Source organism: Coturnix japonica, chromosome 4 (assembly GCF_054131305.1).
Source record: "Coturnix japonica strain WE chromosome 4, WE-NBRP24, whole genome shotgun sequence".
Lineage (NCBI taxonomy): Eukaryota > Metazoa > Chordata > Aves > Galliformes > Phasianidae > Coturnix > Coturnix japonica.
The window spans coordinates 57,782,060-57,796,111 of NC_140666.1; the positions used below are offsets into that span (position 1 = coordinate 57,782,060).

At 42.3% G+C, this 14,052-nt stretch overlaps 1 protein-coding gene across 17 annotated transcripts in view; it reads left to right on the plus strand.

Moving 5' to 3' along the window:
• The window catches only part of SEC24D (SEC24 homolog D, COPII component), a 48,343-nt gene extending 36,820 nt beyond the window's left edge, over positions 1-11,523 (plus strand). For 10 of the 17 annotated variants that reach the window (XM_015861851.3, XM_015861854.3, XM_015861861.3 and 7 more), the window contains 12 exons: positions 989-1,180; positions 1,710-1,803; positions 2,856-2,972; positions 3,381-3,551; positions 4,249-4,345; positions 4,968-5,113; positions 6,051-6,189; positions 6,537-6,655; positions 7,738-7,917; positions 8,399-8,590; positions 9,124-9,216; positions 9,614-11,523. In XM_015861851.3, coding sequence (XP_015717337.1) covers positions 989-1,180; positions 1,710-1,803; positions 2,856-2,972; positions 3,381-3,551; positions 4,249-4,345; positions 4,968-5,113; positions 6,051-6,189; positions 6,537-6,655; positions 7,738-7,917; positions 8,399-8,590; positions 9,124-9,216; positions 9,614-9,754 — 1,681 coding nt within the window. In that variant the 3' untranslated portion in view covers positions 9,755-11,523. The remainder of the gene's footprint in view (positions 1-988; positions 1,181-1,709; positions 1,804-2,855; positions 2,973-3,380; positions 3,552-4,248; positions 4,346-4,967; positions 5,114-6,050; positions 6,190-6,536; positions 6,656-7,737; positions 7,918-8,398; positions 8,591-9,123; positions 9,217-9,613) is intronic. The other 7 variants (XM_085546935.1, XM_085546936.1, XM_085546941.1 and 4 more) reach the window with 1 other exon arrangement.
• The last annotated feature ends 2,529 nt before the right edge of the window (positions 11,524-14,052 follow it).

Consider the following 14,052-nt stretch of genomic DNA (forward strand, 5'->3'; position numbering starts at 1 on the left):
AGCTCAGAAAGCCAGGCTAACTAGTTGTGCCAGCGTGATTTTTAGACACATAACTTAGAAACATTTGAGTGTGTGTGGTAATGAGATCTCATTTTGGGACTTGAAGAACAGTGTTGTGTGTTGGCTGCACAGGTAACCAGCTGCTGTGTTTGCAACTCAGCTTTAAAATTATGAAGAGAATTGGATTGTGCAAAGTGTGCAGAGCAGCACAGATAGGAGCACTGTCTGATAAAACTGTCCCACATGCTGCTATGTCAGAACTCTGGGACCAGTGGATGATGCAGCTATTTCTCTTGTGAGTAAGGAAGCGCTGTATGTCCCGACTGAGCTCCTGAATGACCTGTTCATAGTGTTACTAAGAAAATGGTAGTGTCTGAGTGCTTGGAGTGTACAGAAACGTTCACTCAGAAGTCGTGCCTCTTTTTGAGTTATAGAGTATCTTAGAGGGATTTTTTAAAATACTTTTTTATGGAATGTGTTCAGTGTAGAATACTGATTTCTTTTAGATCTGAGCAGCCCCTTTCTCATCCGGCGCCGTCTCCTTAAAACAGCAGTGGATTAACATTCTGTATTGACATGAATGCTGAAGGCTGTAGATGAGAAAAATCCTTTCCCTCCCAAGCTGAAATTTGTAGATGAAACTTGTGAAACCAACAGAAGGTGCTACTGTAGATATAATTAAGAGCTTTTTTTTTTTTAAATAGTATCCCCTTTTTACTACAGTGAGGGCTGTAAACCTGCGAAGGGCCCAACTAGTACTGCTAGTGGTGCTGCTGCTCATTGCACAGTAACTACTGCTTAGAGGAGTTACCTCCTGGTAATTAATCAGTGCTTTTGATTTGACCCAAGGCAAGGATTGGGGTAATTAATGACATCTTGATTATTGTTTGCTTTGTTGCTCCCTGTACAGATAACGGTCTGAAATGGCCTTGCATTTCAAGGTCAGAGTTTCAAAATTGTAACAGTTGTTTTTTAATTTTTCTCACAGAGAAGAGCAGGAAGAATCCTCAGCAATTCGAGTTGGTTTTGTCACCTACAACAAGGTCCTCCACTTCTTTAATGTGAAAAGTAACTTAGCTCAGCCTCAGATGATGGTGGTCTCGGATGTTGGAGAAGTTTTTGTTCCTTTGCTGGATGGTTTCCTTGTTAACTTTCAGGAATCACGATCAGTTGTTCACAAGTAAAGTACAATTATTCCATATCACAAGACCTTGATGCTAGAATAAGCATTTTTCCTTTTAGCTCATTGTCACGGAGAGTTTGGAGGATGCGTGTACTTGTTGAAATGCTTCAGAAGTCATCAGGTGCTTCGTGTTCTGTATTTCCCCTCTGTGGCAAAGCAGAAGTGCCATCAGTGACTCCACAGTGCTGAATTTGGAAGCATATTGAGGCCAGCTCTAAACTGTGCATCATCAGCTGTGCCATTTCAGAAATGGCAGAGGGCTGCGGCTTTGTGTCACACTGCGTGTTTTTCCTCCTGTGTATGTGATAAATATCTTAGTGTGTGTTCCTTTATGTTATCAGCTTTGAAACGGTACGTTTCAGTAGAATTTTAAAACTCAAAAAGAAATTGAGCAAGCAAAATTCTTTTTTAATTTGCTTGGAATGCATGAAAAACATCTTCCTCGGTGAAGACTGGGTATGGTACATGTTGGGGGTCCTTGGAAATACACTGAGCAGTTGGGACACTCATCCTTTCCTCTTTGTAGCTTGTTGGACCAGATCCCTGAGATGTTTGCAGACACTAACGAGAGTGAGACCATCTTTGCTCCTGTTATCCAGGCTGGCATGGAGGCGCTAAAGGTTAGAACGTCCTCTCTGAAAAAGAAGCAGCTCTTTAATTAGGACTTGATTAGATAACCTACCTAAATTCCACTTGCTACAGGGCAGCGATGAGTCCTACAAATTGCAGTGGGAAATGAGAGAAATCACTGTTTCCAGCATTGATGTTCTGTTATTCTAACAGTACATTTGAGCTTTCTTTGTTGAAATGAAAACACTGATTGGCACATCTGGTTTCAAATTCTTTTTGAGGAAAACAGGTCTCTCTAGAGTCTGTTCCACATAGGCAGAATGTTTAGGGAAAGGCGGAGAGCAGGAGCTGCTTTAATGTTCAGCATTTGAGAGACAAGAAGGTGTTCAGTTACTACAAAATGGATGGATGGATGCTTGGGATGTTTGCACAGATTCATAGTCTCTGTATGTTTGAAAGGCAGAGTAAGAACTGGTGTAAGATAACAACAGCTTTAGTCTGCCTGTTCTCCAACTTCTGCTGGCTGTGTACAGAATGAGATATTTATGACTATAGAATTGAGTGCAGAGTTGTACTGAACTGCCGGCTTCTCGCAGCGTGCAGGCAGCTGAAAATCTGTGGATCAAATGCATCCCCAGCAGCTCTCTGTATGTCGGGGACAGCCCTCGAAATGCTGACACCACAGGATTTGTAGGGGCAGAAAAGCTGCCAGAGTTGTTTTCCAAGAGTTTGATTTGAGTAAATAAATCTGTTAAACCCAAATTCTCTCATTTGTTTCTAATTTGTTTCTTAAATATTTATTTTCTTCTTATTGATAGTCGCAGAACGTCTGTGTGCAGAACATTTGGTTACCAGTTCTGTCAGAATGCTCTGTCTTTGCTATTGGGCTTCTGCAAAACCACCTTAAACGTGAATTTGCTTTTGCTGCTGTGCCTATTTAAAAAAAAAAAAGTCTTTCTTAAGTCAGCTTTTCATTTAACTCAGTGCTTCATAGTGATCATTTGCAAGGATTTCAGTGTAAATTACTCAGCGTGTCTAAAAATTAGCCTTGTTAATTAATCTTAGCAGCAGATTCAATGCTATATGGGTGTCTTTGCGACAGGCTGCAGAATGTGCTGGGAAACTGTTCATCTTCCACTCTTCGTTGCCAACTGCGGAAGCACCGGGAAAACTGAGAAACAGAGATGACAAAAAACTGCTCAGCACAGATAAAGAAAAGGTATTTTCCATTCAGAGTTCCTAAGGAAGTGCTATGCGCTGAATTTCTCCAATAGAACCTTGATCTCTTGCATTTATCTTCTGTTACAAAAGTTTGTAAATACAGAGCGTCCCCACTCTGTGACATGATGGTTTAGTTATAATGGACAGATACATCAGTATGGCCCTATGGGAACACCCACTATGTTCAAGAAGCTATGCTCATTTATAAAGGAAATCCATAGCTGCAGATAATTCCACCCATCGAGTCTTTGCTGCCTCCCCATTCAGTGACTGAGTTCAGTGAGAGTGTAATGTTTTTGATGCCTGTGTATGTCAGTGGAACGCAGGGGCAGGGTGGAGATTTGGGTTGTGAGTGGCTGCCAACAGCATCTAATGTTTGGCATTTCTTTCTTTTACTTTTGTGCAGACACTCTTCCAGCCCCAGGTGAGCTCTTACGAGTCCTTAGCCAGAGACTGCGTGGCTAACGGCTGCTGCGTCAATTTGTTCCTCTTCCCAAATCAATACGTGGACGTCGCTTCCCTGGGCCTTGTCACCATGCACACTGGAGGCACGTTGTACAAGTACAACAACTTCCAGGTAAGTGGTGCAGGTCCCCAACCTGCCAGCAAGTAGCAGCTGGGGGTGGCTTGTTTCTGTTTCAAAGCCTTCTTTGGTAGTTAACCTAAAAGTAAAGGAATTGTAGAAAATTTACTTAGGAACCTCAGGGGATAAAATTCAAACTCAGAAATGGCAGATCAGGCTAAAATAAGTGTTGAAATTGTAATTTTAATTTGCATAACTTGGTTGGCACCTTAAAATTCCATTGACTTACCTGAATATGCTGGTATCTGCAGGGAAGTCAGTTTCTCCGTACCTATAGATAAAAGTGCTTACAATAAAGACCAAAATAAAGTCACAACTCTGCTGGTTTGTTTAAAATGTCCGGGGGATATTTATGGGGAAGGTAGGAGTTCCCTTCTGTCAGGAGCTGAGCTGCAGAAGCATCCTTTGTCAAGTGAGCAGGGCTACTCTAATTCCTAAGGCCACGCCATCTGAATTTAGCTAGGATGGATGTTACTGGGGGTGGATGTTACTGAATGGAAATTCTGCTTATCTAAGCCTGCTGGTGAACCAGTGGATACTTGCACAGCTCCATTCCTGTTAATAAAGTCTCTTAAAGAGAGATGTCACACATGAAAAGATGTGATGTCAGGGAGGGGGAGTGTTGGGTTTGTGTTCGCTTGCTGCCACCCAGTGGTGAATTGCAGCTCTTGCTTTTGCTTCACCTTTCTAGCTCAATTCTGACAGCCCACAGTTCCTAACTGACCTCAGGAGGGACATAGAGAAAAAGCCGGCGTTCGATGCAATAATGAGGGTTCGGACAAGTACAGGTAATGGGACCTGCTGGGAATGGGAATATATGATTGTAAGTAATGCAGTGCAAGAAGTGCTGTACAGACAGGCTGCCCGTTTTACCTTTGTTGTGTACCTTCTGGAAAGTACAGCCTGAGAAATGGATGTGTATCCCCTTACTGTGTATGTCCACATAAATCTGCAAATGACAGTAAGGCCTCTGATCATTATGCACACGTCCTGAAGCACAAGGCAGTCTTAGAAAAGAGCGTGGTTTGCCCAAAACTCCTCATGTTATTATTAATTATCAATAATATTAATTAAATTAATGCTTCTGCTTTTCAACCATTCTTACTTTCAAAGGCAATATCTGAGGAGAGCATAAGCGCAGTAATGGGCCCAGTGAGTAACGCCAAAAGCTCTGGGGGTTCCCGAGTCACTGTGCTCCTCAATGGTGCACACAGACTGACTGCTTCCTCCTACCCAACCGACAGCAAATGCCACCAGCAAGGAAGATGGGTGCGCACTGCAACCCTGAGGCTGCACAACCCTGAGGGAAAATAGTTTGTGTTTCATTAAGCAAAACTGTAGTTAGAAAATAACATCCTTTTTATTTGTAAGTCATAAAACAATATCGTTTGCTTTTTTATCTGGCTGTAGGCTTCAGGGCTACTGACTTCTTTGGGGCCATTTACATGAACAACACGACAGATGTAGAAATGGCAGCAGTTGATTGTGACAAGGCTGTGACAGTAGAGTTCAAACATGATGACAAACTGAACGAGGACAGCGGAGCCTTAATTCAGGTAAAAAATGCAATGTGTCATTTACTGACATGGTGAGCAAGAAGTTCTTTTTTTCATATGACTGCAAAAAAAGTTATGCTGTAGGACTGATGGCAGTGATGTGTAGTGTGCACAGATACTGGTGTTGTGGTGCCACTAATAAAGTTTAATTAACAAAGAATGCTACCAATGCCAGTTTGTTTCAAAGCTAATGGAACCTGTATTTCCCTTTTCAACCTCAATATGGCCCAGCAGTTCCTGGAAGCGTAAATTGGGCAGTAATTAAAACCGGCCTTTTTGTGCCTGAATTGCCGATGCTTGGGATACACTCGTACCCAGCAGAAGATCCATCCCAACCATTATCAGATAAAGCACGGCTGCTGGTTACTGTTCTAGATCTTCTGTCCTGACCTCACGACCTTTTGCTGTTTTAATGACAGAACATGTTACAGCTGGAAAAGTTTCACACAAGCTGTAGAATTATCTGAACTTTTGTTTCTAAGCTCCTTAGCTTTTATCTTTGCCCTATAAATGCTTTATAGTTTAGCAGTTAATCCTTGTATGAATACAGTGCTGTGAAACATCCACTTCGGTGTGTTTGATGTCACTTACTGCAGACCTGGTGTAGCAGCAACGATGGGAGGAAGTGCATGGTGTGCAGATGTTGCGTTTAACTCTCATACAAGAGTTTCTTGTGGAAGATCTTGTGGTCAGCAAAGCTGAGCAGTTAGTTTACCTGCAGTTGGTGTGATGCCCTGCAGGCTTTGGCTTCTGACAAAGGTGATGAAATTATTTTTTGATGGAGGTGGTTCCTTTGGTTCATTAGCACCAAAAAGCCAGGCTGCCCTCAACAGTAATCGTGTGCCTTCTGTGCAATACGTAGGTGGCTCTTGTGTGATGGTTATCAACTTCTTTGTTTTAAAATGGCAGTGAAAGATATCTGGCTCCTCTGTTACAGTGTGCTGTCCTCTACACATCAATAAGTGGGCAAAGACGACTTCGCATACACAATCTAGGTTTAAACTGTAGCACCCAGTTAGCTGATGTCTACAAGGCTTGTGAGACTGACGCACTTATCAACTTCTTCGCTAAGTCAGGTAAAGCCACAATCATTTATTTTTTCCTCAGATCCAGGGTTGAAAGGAGATGGACCAATAGCTACTAGGAAGTCGTGCTGTAACTTGAAACATTGAGAAGAGAACTAGATGGTACATTTTAGATGTATGTGCCTGGGAAGGTTTGCACCAAAGTGTATAGGCACAGTATTATTGTGTTAGAATCTCTGTTTGGTTTGAGGTGGATTTTTTTGGTGTGAAAATTTAAGTCAGAAAAAAAAAACAGCCATAGAAATGAAAATCTAACAGAATACTTTAAAACTTTGTATTTTTCATGCAAACAAGCAGCAGAACCCATCAAATGCTCTTTTGTTCTTCTGCCTTTGTAGCCTTTAAAGCTATTCTAAGCCAACCGCTGAAGGCTGTCAGAGAGATCCTGGTCAGTCAGACAGCGCACATGCTGGCGTGCTACAGGAAGAATTGTGCCAGCCCCTCTGCGGTGAGCCAGGTAAAGACCTTCCCAGGTCAGCCCCTCTTTGCAGCAACCACGCTTGCACCAGAAAAGAACATTTTCTTCCAAATATGACGACAGGTGGGATGCAGTGGTAGCAATTACAACATATGTGGAGGCTGTTGTTTTGGGATGACAGTGCCATAGAAGGTGACAGCAGTACTACAGAGTTGCAAGAGCCTTTTCTTCCTGGCAGAGCTACGTGCCAATTCTTAGAAGCTTTCACTTTTTTCTTGCATTCCTACAACTGTAGTGTAGTTGTAGTTAACTATAACTTAGTTAATGTCCTGAATTTGCATATAGGTCTCTCAGGAGCGCTCTGCTGGTAAAAGCCTGATGTAGAGACAGGAACAAACTCCTACTGAAAAAAAACCCCATGATGATTAAAATATGATTAATTCCTCTGTTTACTAGTGGGTAGTAAGAAGCTCTGGGAACCTCATTACTTGTGTTCCACACTTGAAAATTCTCTCAAATTAAGACATCTCTGTTATTTTCAAATGCTGGCACATTTAGTTTAGTTACCCACTCATTCTTTCTTTTTACAACTTCAGAGCATTTGGAGGGCTAAGAGAAGTAGCAGACAGTAAGAGGAAGGTGCTTTCAGATCCTTGCAGCAGCTGTTCCTGACACGCTGTTGCAGTTCAAAGGACAGCCCTTGTCTTTGACTTGAACTGAACTCAAATCACATAAGCTTTTAACTTCTGTTTTTCTTATGGCTCTCAAAATACTTCCATCTGGATTTTGAGGTGCTGCAAAAGTGGCTTCTCCCTCACTTTTCTGAACTGCAATTGGCAGTTTTCTTCTTCAGTGTTGAGTTAATAGCAAAGGATTGGAGGGTTTCAATTTAGACTGTTTCCTTTAGTCTCCTTGAAACTATGTTTTCCAATTAGGCTTTTGTGTACCATTTAATGCTTCTAACAATCACAGTCCTGGGCAGTAAATTATTTATCTCAGTGAAGACCAAATGTTAGAAACAACACCAGTGAGAAAACAAGGTAATAGTAGTTTGAAAGTCCAGCTGTCATTCCCAGCATATGGGATGTATTAATTAAATACAAGTCTCCTCTGCCTCTCAGCTCATCCTTCCAGATGCAATGAAGGTGCTGCCCGTGTACATGAACTGTCTGTTGAAGAGCAGCGTGCTGACTGGGAGACCAGAGATCCCAACTGATGAGAGGGCGTACCATCGACAGCTGGTCACGTCTATGGGAGTAGCTGACACACAGCTGTTCTTCTACCCCCAGCTTCTGCCCATTGTAAGTATGTTATCTGCACATCTGTTTGCTTTCAGTAAAACTGTTTTCATTTTAAAGATACAGAAGATTTGCTCTGTGCATTAGATTGTTTAAAGTGAAGCAGTTGCTAGCTGAACCAAAAGTAGGAGGGAAGAACCTCTAGTTTAAAGGAAGCGGGGAAGTAGCATGATCAGTCACTGACATCAGCATCCTCTCATAATTCTGCTGTATGTTTAACATGAGCCTGGCTTTTCAACTGGCTAATAAAAGATACCAGCTTTAGTCAAGCTCAAGCCTGGTATGCTTGAGCTTCATATTTGTGGAGAGGTGCTTTTAGCATGTAGTGTCTTAACTGAAAAAGAAGTGACTGCTAATTTCTTCCACCTGGAAAGGAACCACCAAGTTGTACTAAGCCTGTTTGTATCAATTTTCACTGTGTATTTAGAGCATCACTCACCTTGAAGGCACCATGTTTACAACTTAGGTACGTTCTGCCCTACAGCACAACCTGGATTTGCAGAGCGATGCGATGCCAGCTGCAGTGCGCTGCTCTGAGGAGCGTCTCTCAGAAGGAGGGGCCTTCATTCTGGCCAACGGTCTGAGCATGTTCCTGTGGCTGGGGGTCAGCACACCCCCCGAGCTCATCCAAGGGCTTTTCAACGTGCCGTCTTTTGCACACATCAGCACGGAGGCTGTGAGTATGTGGAGGGAAAAGAGTCCATTGTTCAGAATCCATGATTTAGTAAGACCAGGCCACTAATTAGAGAAGCCAGAGCGGGAACTCTGAGCATTCATCATTCAGCTCAAAGCAGAAATGGGTGCCAGCAGAAGGTGTTAAGACACCAAAAGTAATGTGTAAAACTGTCATAAACTTTCTCTCTGAACAGTTACAAGACAGAAGCTTTCACAAAGTTTTCAGAGTATCTTAAACTTACGTTATGACAGATACTAAAATCCTACTGAATATGCATTACTGAAATAGCAACAAATCAGTCAATGATAGCTAAAACTTCTCCTGTACCTGAACTTTTGCTGATCATGAATTCTAATGTAGCAATTATTTTAAACTGAGAAATGGCTTGAAGACAGATGGGTTATTCTGGAAGTTTTTGCAAAGGAGATGATCGAGCATTTCCCAGCTTGGAATGAGACTCACAGTAACACACACCATAAATAGCAGCAGCTTGTCTTGAATCTAACAACCAACCTGCAATGCTTCAATTCCAGCAGACGTTACTGCCTGACCTGGCCAATCCCTACTCTAAGAAAATTAGGTCAATAGTGGAGCACATCCAGAACCAGAAGCCCTACACTATGAAGGTAAGAGTTCTCTCAGCTTCAGCCTGTTCCTTATAGCTATTCAGAAGAATACAACCAGCTGTGACAGATCTTGTAGCTGTAAAAGGCTTTTTACATACCAGGAATTTCCATGTATGCCACTGAATTCCAGCATACATTCTAGGCAGAAGCATCTCAAATGTACTTGATTATCTATTCAGGATTTTCAGACGTACCCTGAAAGGTCACTTTTATTCTGCAAACCTTCCTCACGCTTCCTCTTGGTTGCATATAAGTTGCTCTCCTGTGTTCCAAAGTACAGCTATTGAAATGTCATTTTTACTGTTGTTTTTCCCTTCAATATCATCCCATAGAGGACAATGGTACTGCTGCTCACTGTGATTGTATGCCACAAATACATACATGTCTCTCTTTTCAGCTGATGATAGTGAAACAACGGGAGCAGCCAGAGATGCTATTCCGGCAGTTCTTAGTAGAAGACAAGAGTATTCATGGAGGAGCTTCTTACGTGGATTTCTTATGCTGTGTTCACAAAGAGATCTGCCAGCTGCTCAATTAAAGAAACTGGAATATATGTAATTTGCCAGTAACTTTCTGATTTTGCAGGAGGGACAGTCATTGGTGCCTGAAGGCTGGCCCACAGCTTCACTGTACCCAGACATTCTGCTGTGCTTTACCAAACTTTCTGTGCTCTTTTTGTACAGTTCCATTCCACCCAGCTGCTCACCGAATATTTAGTTTACTGATTAAGCTGTAGAATAGAAGTTCCACACTCAGGTATTAATCTTTGAGGAGTCCTGACTCTAAGTTGAATTGCCAGATTCCAAACTGTTGATGCTTACGAGCACACGGGATGCACTTGAAAAGTGGCAAAATATAATTTAGAAAATAACTATTCCCATTACTAGCCATAAATCCTTTAAAAGCCAGCGAAGATGCTAAAAGTCTACACAGAAGGGAAAAGCTGTAAGATGCTGCTTTTTGTACAAGGGAGCACACAGCTCAATCAGTTTTGCAGCAGTGCTGCAGTTCACTTTGAGTATTCACAGAATCACAGAATGACCCGGGTTGGAAGGGACCTCAAGGATCATGTAGTTCCAACCCCCTGCCTGGCAGGGCCACCAAACATACACCTTTACTAGATCAGGTTGCCCAGGGCCCCGTCCAACCTGGTCTTGAACGCCTCCAAGGCCCAACCTGGTCCTGAACACCAAAGTGTTGAAGAAACTTCAAAGCCCTGCGTGTAAAACAAACCTCTAGGGAATAACCCCCTTTTTCCCAGGAAGGGCAAGTATTAATTTTCTACAGAGACAAAGCTCTGAGTGACCTACACCCACAGGTATCTGGGACACAAAAATGCCTCCGTTTTATAACTGGACTTGAGTAAATGAGTTTAACAGTGGACCACGAGACAAAGGTAGTCAAGTGTGCTGCTTCTAAGCTTGGTAGTTAATGCCACACTGCGAAGGCACAATCCTCCACTCTTCAGAGCAGCAATTAATCCAGCATGCGATTTAATTACATTTTCACAACTGAACATGCCGTGCTTTATTTAGCACATGGTTAACTGGAATAAATCCCAGTACAACTCAGCCAACCTTCTGCCGCCCTCACAATTACAGCGGCAGCTCAGCTCTAAGACAGCTGACAAATTAACCAGAGGTGAGTTGCAGTGCTATAAAAGGAAAGCCTCGTGTCTAACACCAGTCCTGTTACAGGGCCTGACTGATCAATAAATGGTCATCACTCTGAAAAATAAACTTCTGCTACTATCAATATTTAAGGTAGCATTTAGAAAGCCAGTCCTTGGCAGGAAGTGCTGTTTACCTCAGTACTGCTTCAGTCTGTAGCTTTGGGACCAGTGCCTCTCACATGGGATTTGAACTTCTCCAAACCTGAAAAGCTATTGTTACAATTACCAGAATTTCACAGAAGGCAAAACCAAAATAAAACACAGCCTCGGGAGTGTGTGAGACGTGGGCCGCGTACAAAAAAAGTGCCTTTGATCATGTTAATGTCTCTAATCAGTATTTATCCTTTCCATAGCTACAATAAGCAGTGCAGTGCACATTCGTGACAGCTTATCAGCACAGCTGCATCTTTGTGCACTGTGTAACTCTTAAAACAGACAGATATATTACAAAAGGCTGCTCACACCCAATCCAGCTGTCAAAATGAGCACGTTGCTGAGGGCATTTTACTTTGTAAAAATTATCTGTTGCCTTTCCAGATCAGTGTACTTTGTAGAAATGACACCAGCAACTCTCAAGTGTAAAAAAAAAACAAAACCATAGGAATTATTAAACATAATGTGTTTATTCTAAGACAGACAGCGTCTCAGATTTTTTTATCTATTTTAATGCTATCAGCCTCTCTGTCAGAAGTTACCCTGTACCTCTTACACTGCACCATCTCCAGCCAGTACCCAGGGCACTACAGAGGGCGGTTCTAGGACAACCAGCAATGGAAACTTGCTTCAGGGTTCACACAACTCCTCTGCTCTTTCTCCCGTAATCATAAGACAACATAATCACTGCACTGACCAGGAAACATGGCAGAGTTAAATGCTCAACAGCCCTTAGTTCCTACAAAGCAGAAATAACATTGTGGTGCACATCCAGCAACTAGTGTCTGTTAGGGGTTTGAGCAATGTAGCTCATCTCCTCCTGGGGAAGCTCACTCTGGATTACAGACTTCTCAGTGGTTGGTTCCTCTGTCAGCACTGAGCTCAGCTGACGGCAGGGAGACTCACTGGGATGCTGAACCGTGTCACCAATGTACCAAAAAAAGCGAACTAGCAAGCCTGGTGGAAAAAGCATGTCAAGGAAACTTGTAGACTTAATTACAGACACTCCCAAACTACACTGTGTGCCCTCAGCATTGCCCCCATCAAAACGGGAGGGAATCAGCCAGGCTGAACACCAGAACTGTGCAGCTACACAGTTTATGCTGTCAGACAACAAAACATGAACAGCAATCTACCATAAAGAGCTAAGAAGACCTGCCAAAAGAAAAGCAGAATTCTTTCACCATTAGTGGGCAGTTTTACTTCATCTGTTCAACACAAATCACGTAGGAAAATGTAGTGAGACAGCAGCACTGTTACCTGCACCCACAAACCCATTCCACACTGCCACTATTATTTTCCAGGCAATACTCAACACGCTACATGAAATTCCACACAAAAAACTGCTCTAAGAAACTTATAAAGCAAAATGATTTTTATGCCCCACAGGGAACATCCGCATCACTTACCCATGTACCAGTAAAGCCTGCAGAAAGAGCAGGAGTTCATGTACTGAGCTGCTCCCCAGAACAAAGTTTTCACAATGTGAACTACCTGCATACCCCATCCATCAGAGCAGCAGCCTTTCACATAGGGTTAGTTTTACCTACGCTAAGGTGTCACAATGACTGACCTATCAAGATACATCTTCAGGTGACGTGCAGCAGCTCCTGAAATGACCATGGACGTTATTACACAGGCATTTAAGAAGTGCAGTTCTCATCTCTGGTATAAGTGGTAGTATTACAGTACTCAAAAACTCTGGTTAATCGTAGCTAGGACTTGTTTTTCCCTCTCTTTAATTGCTACAGTAAACACACTCAAAATGATTTCATGTTTTTCCTTGCACTTACCTTGCTTTTTCACCTATGGAAATAACCCTATTCCATACAGGTTAGTAAGCTTGCCTTCCCTTTATTAGGTTGACCTTCACCCCATTATATTAGTATATTCCCACTACAGCAATAAAGCTGCCAGTACTTCCCATTGGAAAGAACAGCATATACAGAAACGAGGCCTCATTACCTGTCACTTTCAGTTGCTCAATAGCTTAAGAAGCCCTGTTCAAGAAACAAATGCATGTTTTCAATGTTTCGGTGAGCTTCGTCCTTGTCTAGAACACATTCAGGATACTTCCATCCCCTGCCAAGGATTTCAGAAAATCAGAGTGCTCTAACATTAATTCCCTGATCTGATGCCATTTAAGCACCACTTTCTGATAAAACTGTTTGCTGCCCGAATTCCACCAACTAAAGCATCTGTGAACAATGAGCCCACCTTCATGATACTGCCTAGGGAATAACATTAACAAATTCTGAACGCACTGCCCATTAACCTACACAGACATCTTGCATTTCAACCAATTCATCTTAACTGACAGTCTCAGAGTGGAAGGAATCCCTAAGGTTGATGGCTGGATTTGCACACCGTTGTTTGCAGCTGACTGGTATTGTGAAATCCCTTTGAAGCTAAATACTAAGACACTTCAAGTATCCTGTCAATGTAATTGTCAAATCCTTCACCTCATTTATACAGGGGGTATTCAACATATTCCGAGTCCTATAAGCCTCTTCCAAAATGGAAAGACACGACAACATCGAGACAGGCATCCCAAATCAGACTGGTGGCTTTATGTTTTTATTAAAACTGGAAAGGAAGAAAATTGTTAGGCTTTTTATCTTCAAGGATAATGCGCTGAAATTAAGGCGACTGCAGGAAATATTAATCAGTTCACTGACAGTGAGTGTTATCCTACTTCTGTTAAAGCGACAGAACTGAGAAAATAACCAAAAACTGGAATTCCGAGCTTTTCATCTCCAGTCACAGCTCCAGATACGGCCCAAATTAACAGCAATTAAAAAAAAAAGCAACCATGTGTTTTCACTGTTTTAAGTGTGGGGAAAAAACAGCACTTCTACTGTGTTTTCTAACTATCATCTCCACAATCCCAAGTATGCTACATCCATGTGCTACCTTGTTACCTTTGGAGACAGCCCATCACTGCTGAACACCTTCAGAACACCTCCAGTGAGCGGCTTTTCTTCAAGGATGCAATGTAGAAAAACTTACTT